The sequence below is a fragment of the Adiantum capillus-veneris genome, chromosome 18 (assembly GCF_014529385.1).
Source record: "Adiantum capillus-veneris isolate H3 chromosome 18, ASM1452938v2, whole genome shotgun sequence".
NCBI classification, from domain to species: Eukaryota; Viridiplantae; Streptophyta; class Polypodiopsida; order Polypodiales; family Pteridaceae; genus Adiantum; species Adiantum capillus-veneris.
In genome coordinates, this window is record NC_140948.1 from 61,731,912 (window position 1) to 61,759,235 (window position 27,324).

The 27,324-nt window shown below is 41.5% G+C and overlaps 1 protein-coding gene across 1 annotated transcript; it reads left to right on the forward strand.

Moving 5' to 3' along the window:
• Positions 1 to 188: 188 nt before the first annotated feature.
• On the forward strand, positions 189 to 26,450 carry LOC147435758 (uncharacterized). Its single transcript, XM_086487778.1, has 7 exons — positions 189 to 223; positions 1,765 to 1,822; positions 25,173 to 25,230; positions 25,324 to 25,396; positions 26,052 to 26,121; positions 26,222 to 26,294; positions 26,383 to 26,450. The coding sequence occupies exons 1-7, from the start codon at positions 189 to 191 to the stop codon at positions 26,448 to 26,450; spliced, it is 435 nt and encodes a 144-aa protein (XP_086343904.1).
• The last annotated feature ends 874 nt before the right edge of the window (positions 26,451 to 27,324 follow it).

The window sequence follows — 27,324 nt, forward strand, 5'->3', positions numbered from 1 at the left end:
GCCTTGCTTGCGAGTCATTAGCTTGAGCACATGAAGGCCTTCCAGCCGACCAGTGCCTCATATACAGGGGTGTGAGAGAGCCGTTGTATTGCCGGTCGACGGGTAGAACTGCCTCTGCTGGCCAGCTCTTCCACCTCCAAGGTCACGAAGGACTGCCTCTCCTGCCATGCCTCTCTCCAAGGTCCCGAATGACTGCCTCTCCCGACACGGCTGCTGCCTTCATGTGCTCAAGTCTCCCACCATGCCTCTCTCCAAGGTCACGAATGACTGGCTCTCCCCTGGATGGTCGCCAGCCTCATGTGCTAAGTGCAAGAGAGAGAAATGGATTGACCAGCGTGGAGATGGAGAGAGAAAAGGGCAGCCGATTGCAGCATGGACAACGTCGGTACCCTCATCCCTCTCTCTCTCTCTCTCTCTCTCTCCATAGGTTAAAGAACAAACTTGGTGGGGAGTCTTTTACCTTAGTTCAAATTGAAGACAAGTCCTCTCTCTCTCTCAATCGTCCTTAATTTTGCCTGGAAAACATACAATAGGGCGCATCCAAGACAGAAAGGAGTCTCACACTATGTAGCACAGTTCGGCCAGCTGCAATGGGGTTTAGAGTGTAGGGTTTCGCATTTAGGGTTTACAGAGTGCTCTTGCATGCCCTCTGTTGCTTGCATTAGCGCATGATAAAAACAGTAAATATGCGATGAGCTGTTAGGAAATAAGACGTAGCTAAATAGATAATTGAGTAGATTACTTAATGGAGAGAGACAGATTTATATACACGAGATTATAGAGTAGAGAGAGAGAGAGAGAGAGAGAGAGAGAGTACACACGATATACGTGGTTCACCCAATGTGGGCTACGTCCACGGGAAAGCAGCCACTCAATGGCTTTAGTACTTCAAAACAAGAAGTAGTTTACAAAGGGATTATACCCTTAATGGAGCTCCCGCCTTGCTTCACTCTCACCACCTCACACTCACCTTGTTGCATCAACTTCACACTATGAAATGTGTGTAGAAATGGCCTCCTTTTATAGGCCAAAAGGGTTGCCCTCTCTTATGAGAGACAGCCATGTGTAGCCGCCCTTGTGCGAATAAGTCCAAATCGGACCCTCCAATCCGCCCATGTGTGGCCGCCCTTGAGAAGACAAGTCCGCTTTTGAATTCGGCCACCGGCCACCGGCCATTGACTGCCGACCACCGGCCACCGGCCAACCGACCGGTTGCTTTCCGACCACTTTCCGGCCGCCGTCCGGCCATAATATTCCGGCGGAAAAAAAAGTCTCGGGGGCCTCCGCCCCCGAGGCCTTTAAAGTTGCCCCTAATTCTTGTCCGTGAAAATTTTGGTTTCCGGTGAGTGATTTTCCTTCACGCACGATGGCTTCTCCTCATAATGGGGGCCTTACAAATGTGCGCTTTTACCACAGAAAATTACAAGGGTAAATCAGGCTCCATACTTAACATGAGCTCCATGCATTCTCTGATCTCCAAAAATTTAGGAATGTAACTTTCTGTTAAAAGTTAAAACACTCTAAGAAAAACAATACGTCCAAGACAACGCACCTGTACGAAGCATAGAACGCTCAAGTCTGTCAGTTAAACCATACACAAAAGAAGAACAAATAAACACAACAGTTCGTTAGGGTTTTCGAGATCCATTGGGTGTTCAATGCCCATACCACTCACCTAAAGTTATAGACTATCATTACCCCCACTCTCTCATGCTTTTTTTATTGTAGAGATACGCAAGGTTAACGCTGTCGTTTTTATTGTAGAGACAGCAGCGTGTGCAAGCTGAGGCGAGGTGTGAAGCTCAACCAGGTCGCTCATCAGGTAAATATTTTGGTCCAATTTTAATTTTTTTTGGTTAATTTTTTATTTATTATCATTTGTTTTTTCACTCAAAGAGAGAGAGAGAGAGAGAGAGAGAGAGAGAGAGAGAGAGAGAGAAAGAGAGATATATTTTTTGGTTAATGAAATGAAATGAAATCAAATATAACTAGGTTATGAAATGGAATGAATTTAAAAGACCAAAATGAAATGAAATGATCATGATTTGTTAAAATTAATGCTAGGCCAAAATGATCGAGATAGGGAGAAAGAAATGAAATAAAATGAAATGTTCTACTAATTATTACAATTAGGTCAAAAGGGCAAAATAACCTATGAGACCAAACTCTTATAAAAAATGTGAAGAGAGAGAGAGAGAGAGAGAGAGAACGAAGTGGAATGAAAAGAGATGTTATATTGACTTCTTCAAAAGGCTAAAATCAACTATGAGTCCAAACTCTCACAAGACTGTGAATCTGATACCATGTATGGGTGCTAAAAGACTAGAAAATACTACTACTACTACTAGAATCCATCCTCATTTGCACTCTAGATATCGAGAGAGTATGGCATGAAATGTTCTACTAATGTTTCCAAAAGGCCAAAATGATCTATGAGACCAATTTGTTACAAAATTGTGAATGTTTTGACCTAAATCTAGGTACATTAGGTTATATTAACGTCTTCAAAAGGCCAAAATCAAAATTAACATCCAGACTATTACAAAACTGTGAATCTGATACCATGTGTGGGTAAGTTAGGTTAACGTTTTGGGGTAAATTAGGTTGAGGTTAATGAAATAAAATGATTTCTTAGATTAATGCTAGGTAAATTCACAAGAGAGATAAATAAATGAAATGGACCTATGCCGATCAAACTCTTACAAAACTGACGAAAATGACAGAATGAAATGAAATGAAATGATTCGTTAAATTAATGCTAGGCCAAAATGATGGATGAGACCAATTTGTTACAAAATTGTGAATGTTTTGACCTGAACTTAGGTAAATTAGGTAAAAGGCCAAAATAACCTATGAGACCAAACTATTACAAAAAATGTGAAGATACTAGAGAGAGAGAGAGAGAGAGAGAGAGAGAGAGAGAGAGAGAGAGAGAGAGAGAGAACGAAGTCAAATGAAATGAGATGTTCTATTGACGTCTTCAAAAGGCTAAAATCAACTATGAGTCCAAACTATTGCAAAACTGTAAACCTGATACCATGTCACCATGTTTGGGTTCTAAAAGACTCGAAAATATGAAATGGACCTATGCCGACCAAACTCTTACAAAAATGACCAAAATGACATAATGAAATGAAATGAAATGATTTGTTAAATTAATGCTAGGCCAAAATGATGGATGAGACCAATTTGTTACAAAATTGTGAATGTTTTGACCTGAACTTAGGTAAATTAGGTAAAAGGCCAAAATAACCTATGAGACCAAACTATTACAAAAAATGTGAAGATACTAGCGAGAGAGAGAGAGAGAGAGAGAGAGAGAGAGAGAGAGAGAGAGAGAGAGAGAGAGAGAGAGAGAGAGAGAGAGAGAGAACGAAGTCGAATGAAATGAGATGTTATATTGACGTCTTCAAAAGGCTAAAATCAACTATGAGTCCAAACTATTGCAAAACCATAAACCTGATACCATGTCACCATGTCTGGGTGCTAAAAGACTAGAAAGTATGAAATGGACCTATGCCGACCAAACTCTTACAAAAATGACCAAAATGACAGAATGAAATGAAATGATTTGTTAAATTAATGCTAGGCCAAAATGATGGATGAGACCAATTTATTACAAAATTGTGAATGTTTTGACCTGAACTTAGGTAAATTAGGTAAAAGGCCAAAATAACCTATGAGACCAAACTATTACAAAAAATGTGAAGATACTAGAGATAGATAGATAGATAGATAGATAGTTCTATTATCGTCCTGGGAGGTCAAATATGACCTATGGGACCAAATGAACATGTCACGTGGTGTGAGTGGAGTTCATAAGTGACTCTCGATGCTCAAAAATGGCTGAAATGAGCACCGCAATAGAGATTCCACATCGTGGTTGGGAGAGGAAGGTATGTAGGGAGAGATCATGGCTGAATATATGGGGAAAAGAGGACCTAATGTGGTCAAAAGCTGAGCACTCAAGTAGTGTGTGGTACTCACTCTCTCGCACTTGACGAGGGCATAAGGTGCAAAGTCGATGACACTCCTCGCCAGTGCCCCAACGTCCTGTCTCGCAGCGTAGAGAATGGGAGCTAAGACGAATGGAGGCAATGGTGCGGATCGCACTCAACGGGATGGGCTCAAGGATGTAGGCATGGGTTCGGTTACCTCGTTCCGAGAAGAAGAGAGATTTGTAGTTTGGGGCAACGTGTGTGGTGTAATGGCTGAAGCGAGAACCTCCGGATTTCTCCCAAGCCGTGATACATTGGCGTTGTAAGAAGGCCTCATTAACTTGGGAGTCGATCGACGCATCCTTGACCAAGTGACATGCATCCCATCTTCCAAACCATTTCTTGATATCAAGCATCCACCCCGAACTTAGTATTTTGCTCTTGCATGTCTTTTGAACCATTTGACTTGCTTTATATGCGATTCTAGGAAGTCGATGCAAAGGGCTACGTTGTGTCTTACGCATGTACTCCACAACCTTTTGCATGCCCAAGACCTCAATGGGGAGCAATCCGGACTCAAGAAGTAAGAGCATGTAGGGTGTTTGTGTCTTGACTTGGAGAAAGTTGGTGAGAAAACGCTTTTGGACATTCTCAAACTCTTTCCAAGTAGACTTCCCGATGCTTCCACCCCACACCTCCACTCCATAAAGAAGCACCGGTGTCACCAATGTGTCAAAGAGGTACTTTTTGAGAGCCCAAAACTTGATCTCTCCTGCATTGCACATGTTCTCAAATGCATAATAGGCCCTCTTTCCGGCTTCCAAGCGACGCATTGCACAATCCTTCCATTTATGATTGGATGGAACCTCAAGGCCAAGGTACTTAAAGTGATCTACCACTTCAAGTTTCTCATTGTCGTATACAATGCATGGATTTTCATCATTGAGGGTCTTTACAAGCATAACCTTGGTTTTGGATCCATTCACGATCAGCCCGCTATGTAGGCAAAAGCGTTCCAAGACACTCATAAGCTTTTGTGCATCTTCTAAGGTATGTGCCAAGAGCACTACATCATTGTCATAAAGCAAAAGCATGATCACCGCATTTCCGATCTTAACCTCTTCTATGCCTTCTTGCTGCATAAAGTCAAGAACCATGCATTCCAATTCATCAATGAGTAGCCCAAAGAGGGTTGGGGAAAGTGGGCATCCTTGTTTGACACCAATAGTGCTTGCAAAAAATTCTGAAATTCCATCTCCCATAAGTAATCGACATATCACTTTTTGGTAGATGCGAAAGATTGCATGCATAAATTCTCTCGGCACTTGAAGGCTTTGCATACGTCTCCAAAGATTTCCTCGTGGTACCATGTCAAAAGCTTTCTTGAAATCCACAAAGCAACAATACAACTTTTTTCCTTTCAATCGAGACGCTTCCATAAGAACTCGAAGAGTGACAAGGTGATCAATAGTGCTATGATGCTTTCGAAAACCTGCTTGGCCAAGTGCACGTTTGCCATGCTTTTCAGCCCATTCACTTATCTTCATCTCCATGATACATCCAAATAACTTTGCCATCAAAGAACCAACCATTATAGTGCGATAGTTGTTCACATTGTTTACATCTCCTCCTTTGTGCAAAGGTTTGATCCAATTTGCACTCCAATCATGAGGCATGCCATACTGAAGTGCAAGGTTAAACATATCGCATATCCAATATCGTGTTTTCTTGCTTGTCCATTTAATCATTTCAGCCTTGACACCTTGAAGGTCACCTGCCTTGCGAGTAGCAAGTTTCTCAAGCGCGCGGCATACATCTTTAATTCAATGGTAAATAAGGGAGACATAAACGGAAGGGAGCTACAACACTCCATCTTATCAACATTGGGTTGCTCATAGAGGTTCTTACAATGCATATACATATCCTCAAGAGTCAAGTCACCAAAGCTCTCAACGCGCTTGCCTTTTAGATTTTGCCAAAACTTGCCACATGCATGTGCTTTCTCTTGTGCTAAAAGAAGTTGTTTTTCGACTTCCCACCTTCTCCTCTTCTTTTGAACAAGTGCTTTGTATGTGTGTGAACATTCCAAGTAAAATTCCTTGTCTTTGATCGCATCCAATCTTAGCAAGTGTTTTCGGGCTTGACTACATTCCATGTCAAACCATTTCTTCTTGGTGCTACCCTTCTTAGACCTTTTGCAAGACATGTGTTTCACCGAAAAGCATTCCTTCGCACAAGAGAAAATTACTTCTTTGAAAACTTTCCACTTGCATTCTAATGTTGGGCTCTCTTGATGCTCTATCATGCTTAACATTTGGTCCACCATATCAGCATATATAAGTGCTCGTTTGAGGTCTAGACGTAGGTACAAATGATTCACATCATGATTGGAGGCTACATGCTCGGGCCGTTTACCACACTTGAGGTCAATACATAACATCCTATGATCCGATTCCGGATTCCATTCACCAAGTGTAAAGCTTTGTATGCATTCTAGAGTGGCTTCCGAGAACAACATATAGTCAATCACGCTAGCACCGTTGTGCTTTCTACATGTAAAGTCATTGGTTCCTTGCCATAGACATACACCATTTGCAATGAGCATTCCGGTACTATTGCACATATGTAGAAGTGACTTTCCATAGTGATCCACTTCTTTTGCATCATTAGAACTTCGATTATACATGTATGAGTCATCCATTCTTCTTGAGACATGCGGCATGTCTACTTGTTGTGTGTCGTGTTGTAACATATTTGTGCGAGCATTCATGTCTCCAAAAACAATGACTTCACCTTGATCCTTGTAATGAGCAATGTCTTCCTCTAGTTCAACAAAGGGCTGATCTCTGTCCATATTCAAGCAAGCATAAAAGTTGGAGTCATAGTGAGGAATGTAGCAACCGGCCACAAACATGACTTGACCATTTGGTGGGCTGATTTTCAGCCATAAGTAGCGTTTATACTTATCTTCTTTGACAATGGAAACATCTTTCAAACCCTTTTTGGTCATACATGCTACGCCTCCTTGGCCTCTTCGTTGCTTTGCATTTTTGGCCCACATCAAAGAATGCACATCGTATTTGTCAAATCCAAGAATTCGTTCCGCATCATGCTCCCATGTTTCGACAAGAAGTATCACATCGGAGTCATTGGTAAGCTCATCAATGCCAATTCCCACATTCCATGGATACCCGTTACAATTCCAAAAGCTTATTCGCAAGCGTGAGTTGGTCTCATAGATCATGTGTCCCTATTTGTTGGGTGGACTTGCATCCTCCTTAAGTGGCTTTTCTTCTTGAGGTGATACCTTAACCTTCTTGCCTCTTTCCTCATATGCTTTGCGACGTACATTTTGTTGCATAAGAGTGCGATCCTCATATACATTACAACCTGTTCCTTTGAGGTAGATCCAACCATTGTCAAGGATGATCTTTCTCTTTACCTCATCAGCCATGGTACATACAATAGGTCTTTCTCCTGAGCGAGGGACTCCTTGTTTTCCAACTCGATGTGCACCATAAGCCATGATTCCTGACATGCCAAAGTGTGTAGCAAAAAACTCTTCAATAGCAACTGCAAGAGATTGGGGTGTTTCCATGCTTTCCTCCTTGATTTCACGAATGACGATGTTCTTTGAGCGTTTTTGTCGTTCGTGCAATTCTTGAGTGTCCACATTCTCTACATTCTTTGCTTGGACAACGGCTTCCATGATAGGAGATGTAGAAACCACATTATCCTTACATATATCAGCCCATGATTTGGATGCATTTCTTATCTCACATACATCATGTCATATTGTATCTATTGTTTCCTCTTTCAATACATGATCACTCTCAACTTTGCTCAAGCGCTCTTTCAATACATTCATGTCAACAAGAGAGCGTTTACATTCTTGAACTTCATTCTCAAGATGCATCAAGCGTGTTGTTTGCATTTCAAGAACCTTCTTAAGGTGCTCATTCTCCACAACGAGAACTCTTAAAGTACCATTCTCCATTGCAAGTGCGTGCAACTCTTCACCTTGTTTGTTGACGGTTTCTTGTAACGAGATCAAGTAAGCCATGATCATTGCTTCCGTTGTTGTAGATGATGTGGTTGGATTAGCATCCAAATTCCTTGGAGATTTGCATCATTCTCCATGGCGAGTGTGGCTTTTCCACCCTTGCGAGTTTTGTCTGACATTGTCTTCAAGTCGGCAACAAAAACGCAAAGTTTTGACAGTTTTTTCAGTTCTGAGATGCTGTTACAGCAAAGCCTTCCATTACACAGAAAAATTCTGTCTTTACATCAATGCGTAGAGGACTTTGTGCTCTTCGATTGAGAGTGAGAGAGAGAGAGAGAGAGAGAGAGAGAGAGAGAGAGAGAGAGAGAGAGAGAGAGAGAGAGAGAGAGAGAGAGAGAGAGAGAGAACGAAGTCGAATGAAATGAGATGTTATATTGACGTCTTCAAAAGGCTAAAATAAACTATGAGTCCAAACTATTGCAAAACCGTAAACCTGATACCATGTCACCATGTTTGGGTGCTAAAAGACTAGAAAATACTACTACTACTACTACTAGAATCCATCCTCATTTGCACTCTAGATATTGAGAGAGTATGGCATGAAATGTTCTACTAACGTTTCCAAAAGGCCAAAATGATCTATGATCTAGGTAAATTAGGTTATATTAACGTCTTCAAAAGGCCAAAATCAACTATGAGTCCAAACTATTACAAAACTGTGAATCTGATACCATGTGTGGGTGCTAAAAGACTAGATCAAAAATACTACTACTACTACTACTAGAATCCATCCTCATTTGCACTGTAGATATCGAGAGAGTATGGCAAGAGAGCCTTCATACTGAACCAAGATGGTATCTTTGTCTTCACCGTAATAAGGAAGACTTTTTTAGGGTCCTATCTATGGAAGTATTAAAGGATCTATCTAATGATAGGCCCTCCAAATCTGTCTATGCTATTCCAATGATAGTTAACATAACAAGTTTATCACTATCATACGAATAGTTTCAAAAGATCCCAAGGATATTATAAGTGCCCTGTTGTAAGAAATTCAAGAGGGAATTTGGACAATCAACATCTTCTTCTTAACAATAAGATAAAACACTTGATTGTTCTATACATCATGCCGAGTTTGATAATTGTGGGAGGAGATGATGTCCCAAAGAGGCAAGGACTGATCTATTTTCCATATGATGCGAACTGAGGGTTTCTCTCTTAATGCATTTACATATGCATTACAGTTCAAAATAATCCATAGTTTGATCACCAAAAGGTGACCACATGGATAGAAGATCACATGAAACCATTATAGATTTCAGAAAGGGTTGGATAGAGAGAATAACACGTGTGATTGAAAGATCCAGAATGCTTTTAGAACCCTACAAATTTTAGATATAGAGTAAAAGTGAGTGAGTGAGAGAGAGAGAGAGAGAGAGAGAGAGAGAGAGAGAGAGAGGGGGAGGGAGATGGAGAGGGGGAAAGAGGGATGGGAAACATACCTAGAAACATACTTATTTAAAGAGACATATTGTAAAGTCAAGTTTTGTGGATGAAGTCCTAGAGAAACTACACTTACAATGTGTCTCTTTTTTTCTTAGGAACTTTATGGCACCTAGGGTATCTGCTGAATGTTTTGGTCATGGATTGGAAGCGATGGAGATAGTAATGGATCATATAATGATTCACCAATCTCCAAAAAACAAAGCTGACTTCTTTCAAAGCATTGTTCGAGGTTTCTTTCCGGGTGTTACTATAGAAGAAGCTTGGAGAACCTACGACCGCACTTCCATGACTCAAGATGGGACACCCTTTCACCAGGTGTTTGTCAGAATCTAGAATGATCCCAGTCAATGGTTTCGCAACCTACGCCTTTTGCAGATTCGAGTAAAGATGGGATACTCAGATGCCCTCTACCTTGATTCTGAGTTAGGTTGTTCTATATATATCTGAAGTTTATAGCAAAATTAATGCACTAAAGAGCATTATAGGATCTGATAAGATAGAGAATCATAAGGAGCCTATTTTCAAGCGCCCCAGTGCTAAACGCTCTTTTTCCATTTTCAAATGTAGATGGGGTTGATCATGTATTAAGAAAAACTTTTATCTACTAAACAAAAGTGATTCATGAGCATTTTGGTTTGTTTTCCACTTCTCATGCAATCCTTTGTTGTTTTTCACATCTAGATAGAGATGATGTATTTTTTTGATTCTAAAATAGCAAGCACTTAAAAAGTGAATATTCTACAAGGGTTAATTTTTAATTTACAAGCATTCAAACCTTCTCTTTGGTTGTCACATTTCTCTTTGCAACCACTGTAGTTTTTTGTGTACAGTAAAATGGAGATTAGTTGTGGCATCCCATTGGCTATTGCAACCAACGGCTTGATATCTTCTGGGATAGCTCTAAGTGCATCAGCGGGTGAAGAGGAGATACTGTCATCTCTTCCTACTATTCACAATGTGCGTGCAGCAAAGAGAGCAGCTCGAAATGTCAGGAGGAATAGTGCACTTGTTAATGAACGGGAGATACTTTCATCTCTTCGTATTCGAAATGTGCATGCGGCAAAGAGAGCAGCTCAAAATGTTGAGTGGAATTCAAAGAAGCAAATTATTGAAACCCTGCTAGAGATCAAAGCCTCCTACAATAGGATGGAGACAATGCAAACCAATGTCTCGGATGTGGTTGAAACTTTAAGCTCTGCATTGGATATTGAAAGTGGGATACTATGGAAATTGTGAGAAGAGACAAAAGCATCAAACTTGCAGAGATTAGAGAGTGAGGCATACATGAGAGAGAAACTTTCCAAAGTTGAGGATTCTCAAAAGATGATATTGGCATCTATTGAGAATCTTCGAAAAGAGGCTTCGCGGAGTCAACGTGAATCAAAAGGACGAATGCAAGACAATAATCTACGACAAATCGTGCTAGGATTGAGAAGTATTGTCAATAAGCTTGGTGCTTTGACAAAGGTTCAAGGTTCAAGACTTTCAGATATCCGAGCTACCTCAAGTAAATTAAGTGCTTTGGCTAGATTAGTTCGACCAAAGCAGCGTCAAGTTTCTCAACGACCTAATCCTACTAATCCTACTAATGGTAGAAATATGTAATGTTTTGTTGTATCTTCATCAAACTGTTCTTTTTAACTGAGTCAAGCCGTTGTGTCAAATTTAATTGAGTCAAGCCGTTGTGTCAAATGTATTTAGTCCTACTTATGATAGAAATATGTAATGCTATGTTGTATCTTCATCAAACTGTACTTTTTAATTCAGTCACTATCAATGCGTCAAATGTATTTAGGTTAGAGGATATAGTTTGATGTCCCAGTTTATATTGATTTTTATTATGCATAAGGATGTTCGTTCAGTGACAAATCCAAATTATATGAGATCTATTTGCACCTGATTTCATAGATGGTATCTGGACCACGTATATTATCACCTACTCATGCACGACGTAGTCGACTGTGTGATGATTCGTGAAAGGCGAGGCGCCAAATAGCACGAGAGAGAACAAGGAATTCACTACAAAGTACTATTGGAACTTTATTGGAGTGCAATGAAAGGCAAAGCATGCATGATGTACATGAAGGAAACTTTGAAGCCATGAATGTTAGGACAACAATGAACTTAGTAGAGGGAAACTATTCTAAAGTAGAAAAGCACTGTTTGTCCATCCGCTTTGAATATCCAGCGTCTCTCATTTTACATCACAAGTCTATGGCACCAGTTCTATCCAAAAAGTGTGTGTTGCACAACTTCGGAAGCTTAGATTATGTTTGCTCCAAATGTGGAGCAAAGGCCTGGAAGGATGAAGGAAAGACTATCCAAACATTTGTGGGTAAATATTGCTGCTCTGATGGAAAAGTCCAATTACTTCCTTTGAATGAGCCACCAAATGAAATGAAAGATTTGATGAGCTCAACCACAACAAGAAGTAGACAGTTCTTACAAAACATTAGAGGATATAATAATGCATTGGCATTTGTGTCTCTTGGTGCCCATATCAATGAGACTATTAATTATGGTGGGAGAGGTGTATACACTTTTAAGGTTCACGGCTCTGTCTATCATACTATTGGTTCTTTAGCGCCAGCCGAAGGACAAAATGAAGTCCCACGCTTTGCACAATTATATTTTTTTGATACTGAACATGAGCTGAGCAACAGATTGCATCATGTTTCAAATTTAGATCGTAGTATTCTAGAGTGTTTACAGGTGATGATGCATAGAGTAAATCCTTATGCAAATGCTCTACGATCTGTTGCTTCTTTGTCTGGAGATGCTATTGTACCCAATATGAGGATGGTTATTGCGGAGAATCGTTGTGATGGTTGGAAATATCTTGCTCCAAGGGGTTCTGAAGTTGCTGCAATTATGCCAGGACAAGGGGATGATAGAAATATTGGCTATCGCGACATTGTACTGAATTTTTGACACAGGGGTTTGAAAAGAATTTCCAACATGCATCGAGCTTACATGTCCTTATTGTATGTTTTATTATTTCCAAGTGGAGAGGATGGGTGGCATCTTTATTTAAAGACTATTGATGGAAAAAAATTGAGTCAAAAGCAATATTATGTCTTTCGCTTACAAATAAGAGATGATACTGTGGAGTGTCTTCTTCGAGGAGGTAGGCTATTACAACATTATTTCGTGGATGTTTATAGTACTCTAGAGGAGTCACGGCTTTTGTGGATGCGAAATAACCAAAAAACACTCCGTGGTGAAGTGTACCAAGGATTGGTTGACATGGTTGAGGCCAGAGATAGCTTAAAGAGGGCTGAAGGTCAAAATGTTGGCCGTAGTATTGTTTTACCTTCGTCTTTTGTTGGAGGTCCTAGATATATGTGCCAACTATTTCAAGATGCAATGGCAATTGTTCGTAGTAGGGGAAAACCGGATCTCTTCATCACATTCACATGTAATCCATGATGGAAGGAAATAGTTGATACATTACTACCTGGACAAAGTGCTGTTGATCGTCCTGATCTAACTATACGAGTGTTTTATCAGAAGTTCCAAGATATGATGCATTTACTTATCAAGCAAGCCGTATTTGGGGAGGTGATTGGACATGTTTCAGTGATTGAGTTTCAGAAGAGAGGTCTTCCTCATGCACATATATTGTTGATACTTGCATCCAAATATAAACCCATAGATACATTACACTATGAAAAGTTGGTTTGTGCAGAGCTCCCTGACAAGAATGTGTTTCCAGAATTATTTGATGTAGTGATTCGTTGTAATTTTCATGGGCCATGTGGTCCATTGAACCCACTTTCTCCATGTATGGTTGATGGTAACTATAGATTTAAGTTTCCACGAACATTTTCTACTTCTACAAATGTAAACGAAAGTGGATATCCTGTGTATATGAGGAGAGATGATGGAAGGTTTGTTACGTCTAAAAATTACAATTTAGATAATCGTTGGGTTGTTCTCTACAGCCCTCTCTTATCACTAAGATAACAAGCCCATATTAATGTGGAGATTTGCTCAACTATCTCACTGCCGTGAAATATCTTTATAAGGATGTCTACAAGGGACATGCTCGAGCCACTGTTGTCCTTCAAGATGGTGAAGGAGCTACTGATGAGATCAAGAGTTATCTCAATGCACGTTATGTTTCTGGATTTGAGGCTATGTGGAGAATATTTGGCTTTGACATGCATAGTGAAAGGCCAGCTATTCAACGATTGCAAGTACACCTTCCATTGCAGAATATGGTCACATTTCAAGATGGTGATGATGTATCACATTTACTAGATAATGAGCAAAATAGAAAAACTACCTTGACAGAATGGTTTGTTGCAAATCAAAATGATCTTGAAGCAAATAGCTTCACATATATTGACTTTCCAAATGGTTGGGTATGGAATAAAAGTCGAAAGGCATGGTCTCCACGACAACAGGGTGTTTCTATTGGAAGAATGTATAATATTGTCCCTACTGCTGGTGAGGTTTATTACCTACGAATGATTCTCAATATTTGCAAGGGATGTAAGTGTTTTAAAGACTTGCGTATGTATGATGGTTACGTCTATGATACATACAAGGAAGCATGTATAGCTAGAGGATTATTGAAAGATGAGGAAGAATGGTCAATTTGCCTCCAAGAGGCATCTTTTTTCCAAAATGGAATGTAGTTGAAACAATTGTTTGCAATCATATTAGTCTTTTGTGAGCCACTTCATCCGGATGCTCTTTGGGACAGGTTTGTACAGAATTTTGTGAGGACTATGTTTATGCCCTAAGGATGCTTATTTCAGATGCAAGTGTGCGATTTGATGTGGCAAAAAATCAAGCATTGCTTCATATAGAATGCTTTTTGCAACAACATGGCAAGAGGCTTTGCGATTATATGTTGCCTGCAATAGACTCAACATTGGTATCCTTAATTGAAAATGGTGCTATGGCTGAAGAAACAATGTTCAATGTTGATGAACAGTGTAGTATACCAGATTGTATGGAAACTTCCTTAAATGAGGATCAGCGAGATGCTTATCACCAAGTGCTACAAGCTGTTGACACACATTCAGGGAAGGTATTTTTCCTAGATGGTCGTGGTGGCTCAGGAAAAACTTACTTATATAATGCACTTCTTTCACGAGTGCAAGGAAGTTGTAGAGTTTCTCTTGCATGTGCATCCTCGGGTATTGCAGCTTTGCTTTTGAGTAATGGAAGAACTGCTCATTCTAGGTTTAAGATACTGATGGGGGCTTTTCACAAGCCAAGCTCCCATACCCCTCTTCTCTCGTCCCCACCCCATGAAAACCCCCTCTTAGGGAGGGAGTGATAAAAGGCATTGGAAAAAGTAAGAAAAAATAAATTATGATTATGTAAATATATAAGAAAGGTAAAATAGGCCACCTCATGCCTGCGGGGTAGCCCATCCCCACCTTGCCTCCTTTTTCTTCACTATTGCCCCGCCGTGTGTCCCTTTTCCTCTCCTCCACTCAAAAGGTCAACCCCTCTCTCCTCCCCTTGTCCTTTCTCCTTTCTCTCTCCCCTCAAGCTACCCCACCTCTCACCAATAATGCATTATAACTCACCAATAGTGCACCCTAACTCACATGCAACTTACCCTATCTTCCAAAATAGTATACCCCACCCCCTCTTTCTCTCTCCTATCCTATCCCATGACCCAAATACCCCCTCCTCTCTCTAAAGGGCGCCATATCTCTTGTCTTGTAGCTAAATAACCTTCGCCACACTCACACACACTCAGTTTCACTGAAAAAGGTGCCCACAGACCCATCCCCACCCAGTGGTTACCTGATTTTTCTTGTGTTCACACACATCTGCACACAGATTCACCTCTGAACACACTCCCCTCTCTCCCCTCTTGTAATTACTTTATTCTCCATGTCACCTCTCACTTTTTTTCATCAACCCATCTCTCTCTCTTAGTCTCTCTCTCATGAGACTGCTGTTCTGGCACATATACACACAGCCAGACAAGTGGGGCCCACAGTCACATGGCCTATGTAGATAATGATTTCTTCATTTCTAAATTCTAGAATTCCTCCCCCCTCCTCCCCTATATAAAGAGGGGTCACCATCACACTAAATACACACAACATCACCAAAGAACACACTATGCATTGTGTGTGCCTAGTGCACACACACACACCCACACCATCACCATCACCGCAATCACCATGCTTGTCTTGAGCATGACCTCTACACCCTTGGCTATGGAAGATGAAGGGAAACTAAATGAAGAATGATGGCCATAACCCTCGTGGGAGTCTTCACCATCAACTCCCACCTATCCGCCATGCGCTCTACCACTCTCTCCCTTCTCATTCCCCTACCCTATGCTCCCCATTTCATCGCCTTATTCTCTAAATAAAGCTTGAGGTTTTGTGAGTATGTTTTCTTGCAATGTTTTGTTCATGTGAGGTGTGCGGAATCACCACCTAATCTTGTGTTTGGAGTGAGCTTGTGTATGTGTGAAGGGTGTGCGGATTCGCCATCCTTTTGTGATGCCTAAGTACTAAGCTGATATACCCCCTCCCTCACTCTCTCTCTCTCTCTCTCTCTCTCTCTCTCTCTCTAACTTGATCTCATTCCCTTTCCTCTTCATCATTACTCCCAAGCATCCATCTCTCTTGGATGAAAACTTTGTTATGGTGGTGTGTTGTTTGCGTCCTAGCCGCTGAAGCTAGGTGGTGCCCCTGTTTGCTTTACCATGATAGGCTCGAGGCGCTCCATTCGGTCTCCGGTGTTTTAGAGGCCGTCGTGGGTTCGGGGTTTGCTTTGCTCCTGTCATTTGGTGCCCCCACTGAGGATCTTTTCATGAAACCCTTCAGTTTACAAGACTGAAACCCCTAAACTATTGTGAATGGATGAATGGCTAGCAGGATTTGCTAATTGGACGACAAAAGAAGAAGAGCTCCAAGCACAACTAGACGAACTCCGCATCTCCATCAAAGCTCGAGTGCCAGGCGTAACGGTAATTGATTTGCAGTGGGAGAGTCAACCAACACGCCAAACCCAGTGGATATACATAGGCCAAGTGCCAAGAAGAAGAAGGAGAAGGTCGAAACCATGTCCGCAACCTACAACCAACCAACAACAACAAAATGGAAGGAGCTCTGCACAATAGAGAATCAACACTATTCTACTTTGATAATCGCGTAACTCAAGTCACCGAGGTAATTAATACAGTCAGTTTTCAAGTCGCACCTGATGCTGCAGCACAGATAACGGAATCATTGGCTCACACTCTCACTAGAGAAACTAGGGATCTACTGAGTTTGTTTCATGAAAGAACACCACCCTCTCCCACAAGCTTGGACAGTGACTAAGCACCTCTAAGCTTCACATGAATCAGTACAACCTACCTCAAGACAGATCACACATACCAACACGTGTACGCTCAATCAAGGTAATACTGGATTTGAAGGCTCACTACCAGCACGTCATTGACACCATGCTGGGTGGGGAGCAATTTTTTGAGGTTCTGGCATCAGATCAACCATTTGTCTTGTCTTTGGTACAAGGCAATGTACCGTTTGAAGTTTTAATCTATGTCCTAGTATAAGAGGGTATACACGCCTCCTTGTAAAGAAGAAAAAAACTTTTGCAAGTTAAGCAGTGTGTCTTTCTAGCTCTCTCTCAGTCATCATGGCAAGTGTAGCATTTCCAACATTTAAAGGAAAGAAGGGGGAGGATTTGGTAACAGACTTCCTAGATGACTTTGAAGTAGCATGTGTAGTGAGCAACAAAGATACGGATGAATCCCGGGTTAGAATCTTTAAGCATCTCATGAAGCTAGAATCTAGATCATGGTACAATGCACTTCCACAAGCAACCAAGGATGACTGGGAACCCTTAAAAACCTCTTTTAAGAGGCGCTTTGGGGGAGGTACCACTTCAGAAAAGTTGTGGGACAAGTTGAGAGACTTGAAGCAGGAGGGTCTTTTAGAATATGCCACCTATGAGTCCAAATTTGTGGATTTGTGGGAACGGTGGGTTGAGTCACTGGCAAGGGGGGAAGCCACACCCGATTTCCTAAAAAAAGATCGGTTCACGCATGGCTTATGGCCGCTTCTTAAGGAGAAGGTGAAAGGTAGATTCCCGGCTACGTACAAGTTAGCCGTTGAGATTGCTCGCCTTAAGGACAAGAAGCTGCGAATGAAAGCCAAAGAAACCGAGTCAGCAGAAGCAGGAACATCGCATCGACCAGCAACTACGACAACCACCATACCACCACCATCGGCTCTTGGGGTAAGATGACCAACAAGATATGTTGGCCCATATTACTGACCAACTGTAGAATTTGTCTGTCCACTTAATACAGCAAGGGAGGAGTCAAGAAAGAGATCAAGACCCTGGAAGATCACGACGACAAAACAGGGAGTATCATTGCTACAACTGCGGAGAAGACGGTCACGGTATGTACTACTGTCCCAAACCACGACAAAACTATAATAGAGGAGGTAGGAGGAACCAATTGTCACCCCCTAGAGAAAGAATACCCCCACCCCGAGCACCACCCCACCAACACAAATTCTACGTCCACCCCAGACACCACTACAAGCATCCATTCCACCTCTTCCACCAGCCCCACCACCTGATCGCCCTATAAACATCATAAGGCTAGAAGAGAAAGGAAAAGCCGTAGTAGTGGATCCACCCAGAGCAAAGGAGAGGGACAAGGGTAAGGAGAAGGTAACCTTTTTAGAACCACTTGAGGCCATGACTGTGAAAAGAGCTAGGAGGCAGAAGGCTACACAATGAGATGATGAGAGAAGCATGAGAGGAGAAACTAGCAAGAGGCCATCCAGGCCACGACGGAAATTGGGCATCACCGACTTCCAGCTAGGGGAAAGTTCTAAGCCGTATGATCTAACATTGGATGTGGCAGAACAAGGACCGAAGATTACATGGCCACAGTTGCTACATCTTGTACCTAAAGTAAGGCGACAATGGTCTAAAATGGAAAGTACAAGATGCTCCAAAACAAAGGTAGCCGGAGCAATTTCGGGATGCAACATGGATGACATCCTTCCAATTGTCGACGTAAACATAAAAGGAAAGAGGGTTGGAAACACCTACATTGATGGAGGTGCACAAATCTGTGTAATGAGCGAAGCTATGATGCTTCGATTAGGGCTCGAGGTTGACAGGCCTTCTCCATGCAAGGCAAAGATGGCAAACAACGCAAAAGTAAAGTGTGTGGGTGTGGTAAGTGCCGTGAAAATCAAAGCTTTCAACACTGAGGTAGAGGTAGATGTTTTTGTAATGCCTACTAAGGGGGAGGGCTATCCACTAATTTTGGGAAGGCCATGGTTGATGTCCATGAAGGCAAAACAGGACTGGGGTACTGGCCTTCTACGCATGACCGGTAAGAAAGGGGAGACAATCTACTATGACATGAGGATTGGAAAGCAGAAGCAAATGAATCTGGAAACATCGGCAGATGAAACCACTAGCGAATCTTCCAGTTATGAGGAGGAGACCACATCCACCGACAAAAGTGACAGATCCATTGATGTGATGGGTATCATTATGAAGGATCCACAAAGGGTAAGCACAATTGGTGATCCATCACCGAAAGGGCAACCCAATGAAGAGGAGAGCAAATCACCTGGCCTAGGAGGAAGTAGGTTGAAGGGTATGTTGTCAACTGAATTAACACTTGAGGAGAAAGATAGTTTTTTGCAAATGTTGATGGGATTTCCTAACCTGTTCATTGACAACTATGAAAGAATCACAGGCATTACAGTGGTGGAACATCATATTAAGCTGAAGGAAGGGGTAAAACCAGTTGTGCAAAAGCTACGACGACTGGGGGTCATACAAGAAAAGGCACTCTTGGACGAGGTAAGGAAACTGCTAGAGGTGGGATTCATCTATCCTGTAGAAAAGTCAGAATGGGTGTCACCCGTAGTGGTGACACCTAAAAAGAATGGTAAGTGGAGGGTCTGTGTTGACTACAAACCACTAAATGCAGCTACAAAGAGAGACCACTTTCCTCTCCCTTTCTTGGATGAAATTCTGAATGAAGTAGCGGGTTTTGAATGCTATACCGTCCGCGATGGTTATTCTGGATACTTGCAAATACGCATAGCCTTGGAAGATCAGCTAAAAACCACTTTTATCATGCCATGGGGTTGTTTTGCATACAGGGTTATGCCATTTGGTCTCACAAATGCACCTGCCACATTCCAAAGATATGTCACCTATGTTTTTCAACCGTTCTTTGGAACATCCATAAGAGTGTTCATCGATGATTTTTGTATATATAGCTCCCGTATTTCACATTTGGAAAAGGTAACTGAAGGTTTGGCCAGGTTGCAGAGCCTAGGTGGGCAATTAAATGTGGATAAATGTCACATTGGGGATAGTAAAGTCATTCTACTAGGCCATGAAATTTCAGCAAGAGGTATCAACGCCGACCCAAGTAAGGTGTCCGCATTCATAGCCCTACCTTCACCAACGACCGCACGTCAACTGGTCTCTTTTCTACAGAAGGTGAGGTACTTAAGTAGATTCATACATCTACTATCACAACTTGTTCTAACACTGCAACAACTCACTCAAAGATCAACTTTCACTTGGAACGAGGAAAGCGAACATCACTACAACAAGGTAAAGGAGGTCTTAGCCACTCTGCCAACTATCTCACCACCTAAGTGGGATGAAAAATTCTATGTCACCTCAAGTGTTGGTGATGACTCATTGGGGGCTGTGCTACTCCAAAAGGATACGACGACATCTTTCATGAGGCCAATCTACTTCTCTAGTTGAATGATGACAGCAGGAGAGAAAGGTTTCACCCATGTGGAACACTTAGTCCTAGCTCTTAGATTTGCAACTACAAAGTTTAGGTCATATTTGCTACCTAAGCAATTTGTGATTCTAACCACGGATGAAATATTTCCCTATGTTTTACAACACATGGATGTGTCTGCTAGGATTACTAAATGGCTAGTTCGTCTGCAAGAGTTCAACTACACGGTACAGGTAGAAAGCAAGACAAGGGCAAGTTTGGGGGGACTCATGACCTACCAAATCTTTGAAATGGAGGAGAAGAAATCTAAGGAAGGAGAAGTCCGATTACCTCCAGTACCACCGATGGTAGAAGGAGCATACTCTCTCTACTTTGATGGAGCCTACAAGCGAGCGTCCGACAAAGCAGCTGCAGGCATAGTGGTCTTTGATGACAAAGGGACAAAGGTATTTTCGTTGGGCCAATTGTTAGATTCACATTCTAACAGTGAAGCTGAGTATGCAGCACTAACCAAGGGTCTACGATGGTGCGTCTCGCAAGGTGTACAACGCCTTAATGTATTTGGGGATGCTCTACTTCTGGTAAGGCAAGTAAATGGAGCATGGACATGCAAGAATCCTAGTTTAAGGACTCACTTAAGTGGTGTAAAAACCTTGTTGGGTAAGTTTGAAGAAGTTCAAATACACCATATCCCAAGGGCTCAAAAACAAGAAGCAGATGACATAGCAAGTGAAAGACTACAGGAAGTGGTGGTTGGAGCAATAAAACTAAAGCTCCCTCTATTTCAAGGCAGTGATGCCTTGCCTGACATCATGCATTTTTTGGAAACAGGAGAATGCCCATCAGATTTAACATAGGGACAAAAGCAATGGCTGACGCGGAAGGCCACAAGGTATCGACTCATCAATGACGGTTTGTATTGTAAGGGTAAGGACCAAATACTCAGGAAGGTCCCTCTCTCTCAGGAAATCACGGGAGTAATTGCTAGCTGTCACGACGGGGTTTGTGGTGGTCACTTTGCCCTAGACATAACAAGTAGGAAAATCTTGCAAGCAGGCTTCATATGGCCTAGCCTCAACCGTGATGTACACCACTGGTGCAAAACATGTAAGTTGTGTCAAAAGGCCGGCACTAGATCACTTATGCCTGAACCACAGACACCTATTCTCTCATATGGCCCATTTGAAAACTGGGATATCGACGCCATTGGGCCATTACCTAGGGCCAACTCAGGAAAAATCTACATTATCATGGGGGTCGACTACATGACTAGATGGGCAGAGGCTACATCCACCACTAGAATCACAGCGGTAGAGGTAGCTAAATTTATCTACGAGCACATATGCTGTAGGTTTGGCACACCTTTAGAGATCATCTGTGATAGAGGGCCAGGTTTCAGAGCAGACTTGGTAGGAGAATTAATGCAGAAACTAGGCATTACAAGGAGGCACTCTTCACCATATTACCCTCAATGTAATGGCCTAGTTGAAAAGGTAAATAGAATGGTTTCTAAAATTATTACCAAGTAGGTAAACAATCATCCTGGAGACTGGGATAAGTATCTACTACCAGCTTTATGGGCCTACAAAACTTCATTTTGTACATCCTTGGGATTCACACCGTATCATCTAGTATTTGGTAAGGAAGCAATATTGCCCATTGAAGTGCAACTACAAAGTCTCAGAGTAATGGCAAGCCAGCTTTAACAGCCCAACATGCATTTGAGAGATCAGATCATCAACTTGGAAAGAGTGCAGCTGGACAGAGAAGAAGCAATAAATTATTATGCAGCACAAGCAGAGCATAGACGGCTTAGCTTTAACGAGCATCTCCGGAAAAAAGAATTGAATAAAGGAATGTTGGTGCTCCGCTACGACAATCGCTTCGACACGCGCAAGGATAAGAAACTCCTACTCCGATGGGAAGGTCCTTTCATCGTCAGGAAAAAGTATGCCAATGGAAGCTACCAGCTTATGGAGGCTGATGGAAAACTTCATAAAACCAGGGTAAATGGTTGGCGAATTAAACCTTATTTTCTTCGATTTGACCAGGCTCCACCAATTGACATTCCAGATGAGGACACACCATCAGCCGCCATCTCCAACGATAATGATCAAACAGATGAGCTAGAGACATGAATGCCTCTAGCCAAAAGGGGAGGGCTAATGATGGGGGCTTTTTACAAGCCAAGCTCCCATACCCCTCTTCTCTCGTCCCCACCCCATGAAAACCCCTTCTTAGGGAGGGAGTGATAAAAGGCATTGGAAAAAGTAAGAAAAAATAAAGTATGATTATGTAAATATATAAGAAAGGTAAAATAGGCCACCTCATGCCTGCGGGGTAGCCCATCCCCACCTTGCCTCCTTTTTCTTCACTATTGCCCCGCCGTGTGTCCCTTTTCCTCTCCTCCACTCAAAAGGTCAACCCCCTCTCTCTTCCCCTTGTCCTTTCTCCTTTCTCTCTCCCCTCAAGCTACGCCACCTCTCACCAATAATGCACCCTAACTCACATGCAACTTACCCTATCTTCCAAAATAGTATACCCCACTCCCTCTTTCTCTCTCCTATCATATCCCATGACCCAAATACCCTCCTCTCTCTCTCTAAAGGGCGCCATATCTCTTGTCTTGTAGCTAAATAACCTTCCCCACACTCACACACACTCAGTTTCACTGAAAAAGGTGTCCACAGACCCATCCCCACCCAGTGGTTACCTGATTTTTCTTGTGTTCACACACATCTGTACACAGATTCACCTCTGAACACACTTCCCTCTCTCCCCTCTTGTAATTACTTTATTCTCCATGTCACCTCTCACTTTTTTTCATCAACCCATCTCTCTCTCTTAGTCTCTCTCTCATGAGACTGCTGTTCTGGCACATATACACACAGCCAGACAAGTGGGGCCCACAGTCACATGGCCTATGTAGATAATGATTTCTTCATTTCTAAATTCTAGAATTCCTCCCCCCTCCTCCCCTATATAAAGAGGGGTCACCATCACACTAAATACACACAACATCACCAAAGAACACACTATGCATTGTGTGTGCCTAGTGCACACACACACACCCACACCATCACCATCACCGCAATCACCATGCTTGTCTTGAGCATGACCTCTACACCCTTGGCTATGGAAGATGAAGGGCAACTAAATGAAGAATGATGGCCATAACCCTCGTGCGAGTCTTCGTCATCAACACTCACCTATCCGCCATGTGCTCTACCACTCTCTCCCTTCTCATTCCCCTACCCTATGCTCCCCATTTCATCGCCTTATTCTCTAAATAAAGCTTGAGGTTTTGTGAGTATGTTTTCTTGCAATGTTTTGCCCATGTGAGGTGTGCGAAATCGCCACCTAATCTTGTGTTTGGAGTGAGCTTGTGTATGTGTGAAGGGTGTGCGGATTCGCCATCCTTTTGTGATGCCTAAGTACTAAGCTGCTATACCCCCTCCCTCACTCTCTCTCTCTCTCTCTCTCTCTCTCACTTGATCTCATTCCCTTTCCCCTTCATCATTACTCCCAAGCATCCATCTCTCTTGGATGAAAACTTTGTTATGGTGGTGTGTTGTTTGCGTCCTAGCCGCTGAAGATAGGTGGTGCCACTGTTTGCTTTACCATGACAGGCTCGAGGTGCTCCATTCGATCCCCGTTGTTTTAGAGGCCGTCGGGGGTTCGGGGTTCGCTTTTCTCCCGTCAATACCTTTGGAGCTTCACTCTGAAGCAACTTGCAATATAAAGGTAAATAGTCAACTTGCAGAACTTCTAAGAAATTCAACTTTACTTATATGGGATGAAGCTCCCATGACACATCGCTATGCGTTTGAAGCAGTGGACAGAACTTTAAGAGATATTATGCAACGAGATACTTTGTTTAGTGGAAAAGTCGTTTTACTTGGAGGTGACTTTCAACAAATACTACCTGTTGTACCAAAAGGTAGTCATACAGACATTGTAAATGCTTCGTTGTGTCATTCTCACATATGGAAATACACGAAGATACTGAGGATTTCCAAAAATATGCGTATAGTTGATTGCGGCTCAAATTCACTTCAACAAAGTTTTTCCCGTTGGGTGCTTGATATTGGCAATGGGGTTATGGATGACGGAGGAGACTTAGACAAAGTCAAAATACCTTCACACATGTTGCTTCCAGGAAATAGTTTGGTAGATCTCCTAAGCTTTATATATGGAGATTTGTGTCATTTGCAAGATCACGAAACTTTTTTCAGAGATCGAGCAATACTTGCTCCACGGAATAAAGAGGTGGATTTAATTAATGACTATGCATTGCAAAGAATGCATGGAGATTGCAAAGAGTATTTGAGTGCAAATTCAATTTGTATGTCAGAGGAAAACACACATTTGTACACAATTGAATATCTGAATAGCCTTACTCTTGGTGGTGGTTTTCCACCTCATACTTTAGTCTTGAAAGAAAATGCTCCTATCATGTTGCTACACAATTTGGATCCAAGACATGGATTATGCAATGGAACTAGATTGATATGCAAGCAATTTCATCATAAGGTAATTGAGGCAGAGATAGTTACAAGATCAAATATTGGAGAGAGAGTTTTTCTTCCAAGGATTGACTTTATTATTGGAAGCCATCAGGGGCTTCCATTTCAAATGAAGCGTCGTCAATTTCCAATCAGGCTTGCTTTTGGGATGACTATCAACAAAGCACAAGGGCAAACACTTGGAATTCTTGGTCTATATCTTGAGTCTTCGATCTTCTCTCATGGACAGTGGTATGTTGCAATGTCACGTGTACGAAGTGCAGCTTCTATGAGGATTGTTGTCAATACTGAAAACACTCAAGCGGAGTGTTACTACACTCTAAACATTGTATTTAAGGAAGTATTACAACTAGCGAGCTCATAACAATAAGTTCAAATTGACATTGTGGCTCTCACTTAAAGTCAGACACACTTGATGTTAAATTTTATTCATATCTCTTAGATCAAAGTATTTCCCATAGATGGATCCTCGACACAGTGTCTCCTATGTAGTGGGTCACATCACTGAATTCATTCGAGGTATTTATCTTCTTTATAAAATTAGTTTATTATTAACTTGACCTATTATTTTCTTGAGAAGATTGTCTTATACATTGACTTACTCTGTTGAAGATCCACCGCAATGGAGGGGAAGAGTTCCTGCTATGTTTTTGGTGATCTTCTTTGATCAAACTCATATTATATTGTAAGAGTTTTTATATATGATATATTTGCAGTTTTAAGCTTTTATTGCTCTACATAATTCATGGATTCCTTTGCAGAGATCACTCCCATCGAGGTTTTATCATCGTAGGTGTTTATGAAATGCTATACTTAGGTAGAGATATGTCCATGGAAGTTCTTGGATATTACCATGTTGCGTTTTCTTCGAACCACGAGCATCGTCAAATTCAAGTTAATATTTGGTTTGTGAGTGATGAGAGGCCAGTCATCAATGCACAACAGGTGGGGGTTGCTGGAGACCGCACTACACCATATCGATTGAGGATATTTACTCAAGTTGAAACACCACTTCGTATCTTGCAAAATGTATACAACATAGGTCCTTGGACTTATAGAATCCCTAACGTGGTCTCTCGAAGGCTACACTTTGAATAACTATTTTGTATTGTCTCTCTGTGAAGTTGTGAAATTTCAAAGTCTTTTGAATTGCTTTCATCTCTCTCTCTCTCTCTCTCTCTCTCTCTCTCTCTCTCTCTCTCTCTCTCTCTCTCTCTCTCTTAAATCCTTCACTAAAACAAAAGAAAGAAGGACATGATTCTCTACGGCATGATCGTCAACTATACTTTTTAATCTATTTCATATTTGTTCCTCTTAAACTTCCAAATCTATGCTGTTAGAGCAAATAAAGAATGGCATGATACATCATGGTTTCGTACACCCTCAATGATGTACCTACTTATATTAGAGGTGTGTAAATGTAAAATCTTATCTTTGTTACTTAATTTTACCATGAATGAGAATTTATTTGCCTTTATTTGTATGTTTACACGTATAACATTTTTTCTAGATCCTCCATTGTGGAGGGGTCCTGCACATGCTGAGGATATTGTTCGTATTGTTGAGGATTTTGAGATCCTTCGGTGCGTATAGCTTGAACTTGAATCCATATGACGTTAAATGTGTTGTTACTTTTTATGTCTGAATGGTTGGTTGTTAGTTTCATTGCAGGCTTCAATATTATTGCAGACATTCTGTCTTGGCATTATATGAAGCACGATATTTTAGAAGTGTTGTAGGTTATTATCACATAGAGTTTGATATAGATGATATGCGAATAACTGTACGAGAGTTAGGTATACAACGCCCTCTCAATTGCAACTTTTCATACGGTCCCTATGGAGTGAATGAATGGATGTTTAGAATCTATTCTTTGGATGAATCACCTCGATGCCTCGGTCACAGTGTTCGACGTGTCGGACCTTGGATCTTGAGAGTTCCAAGTAGAGTGTGTCGTAGGGTCAACTTCTCTAGATGATCGAACACTTTGATCCATTGTTTATGCATTCTAAGTACCATATTTGTTTAGTTACTGTTGGCTCAATCAAGTGGGTTTTTATCTACTACATAGGTTAATGTGTGTGTGTGTGTGTGTGTAAGAGAGAGAGAGAGAGAGAGAGAGAGAGAGAGAGAGAGAGAGAGAGAGATTTGCGAATTGCTAATGTAGGTTAACATGGGTCATTATGTATTGGCTATTCTCCCAATACATATAAGGATGCTTATATATTTGAAAGTTAAGGAAGAGTACATTTGTCAAGGATATGGTACATGGTGTTGGTGGCATCATTGGGTGTATTCGTATGCTGATGGGTGGTATGGAAATTGTGGACGGTTAATCATTACACTATGCAAAGTGTCACAAATATTGAGCGAAATAAAATTGATGAGACTCCTACAAGAACTACAAATGGTTGATATTTATTACATCAATGTTTGTGGTTGTGATGTTCAATTGCGAAAGATATATCACAATCACAAATCTTACATTTCGGATGAAGAGTTTCAAATTTTGAAACTAATTGTGAAGTTTATCAATGTGGTATATTGGAGTGATCCTCATCCATCCAGTTATAGAGTAGAATATGAGTCGTTGTAAACAAAAAATTTGAGGTT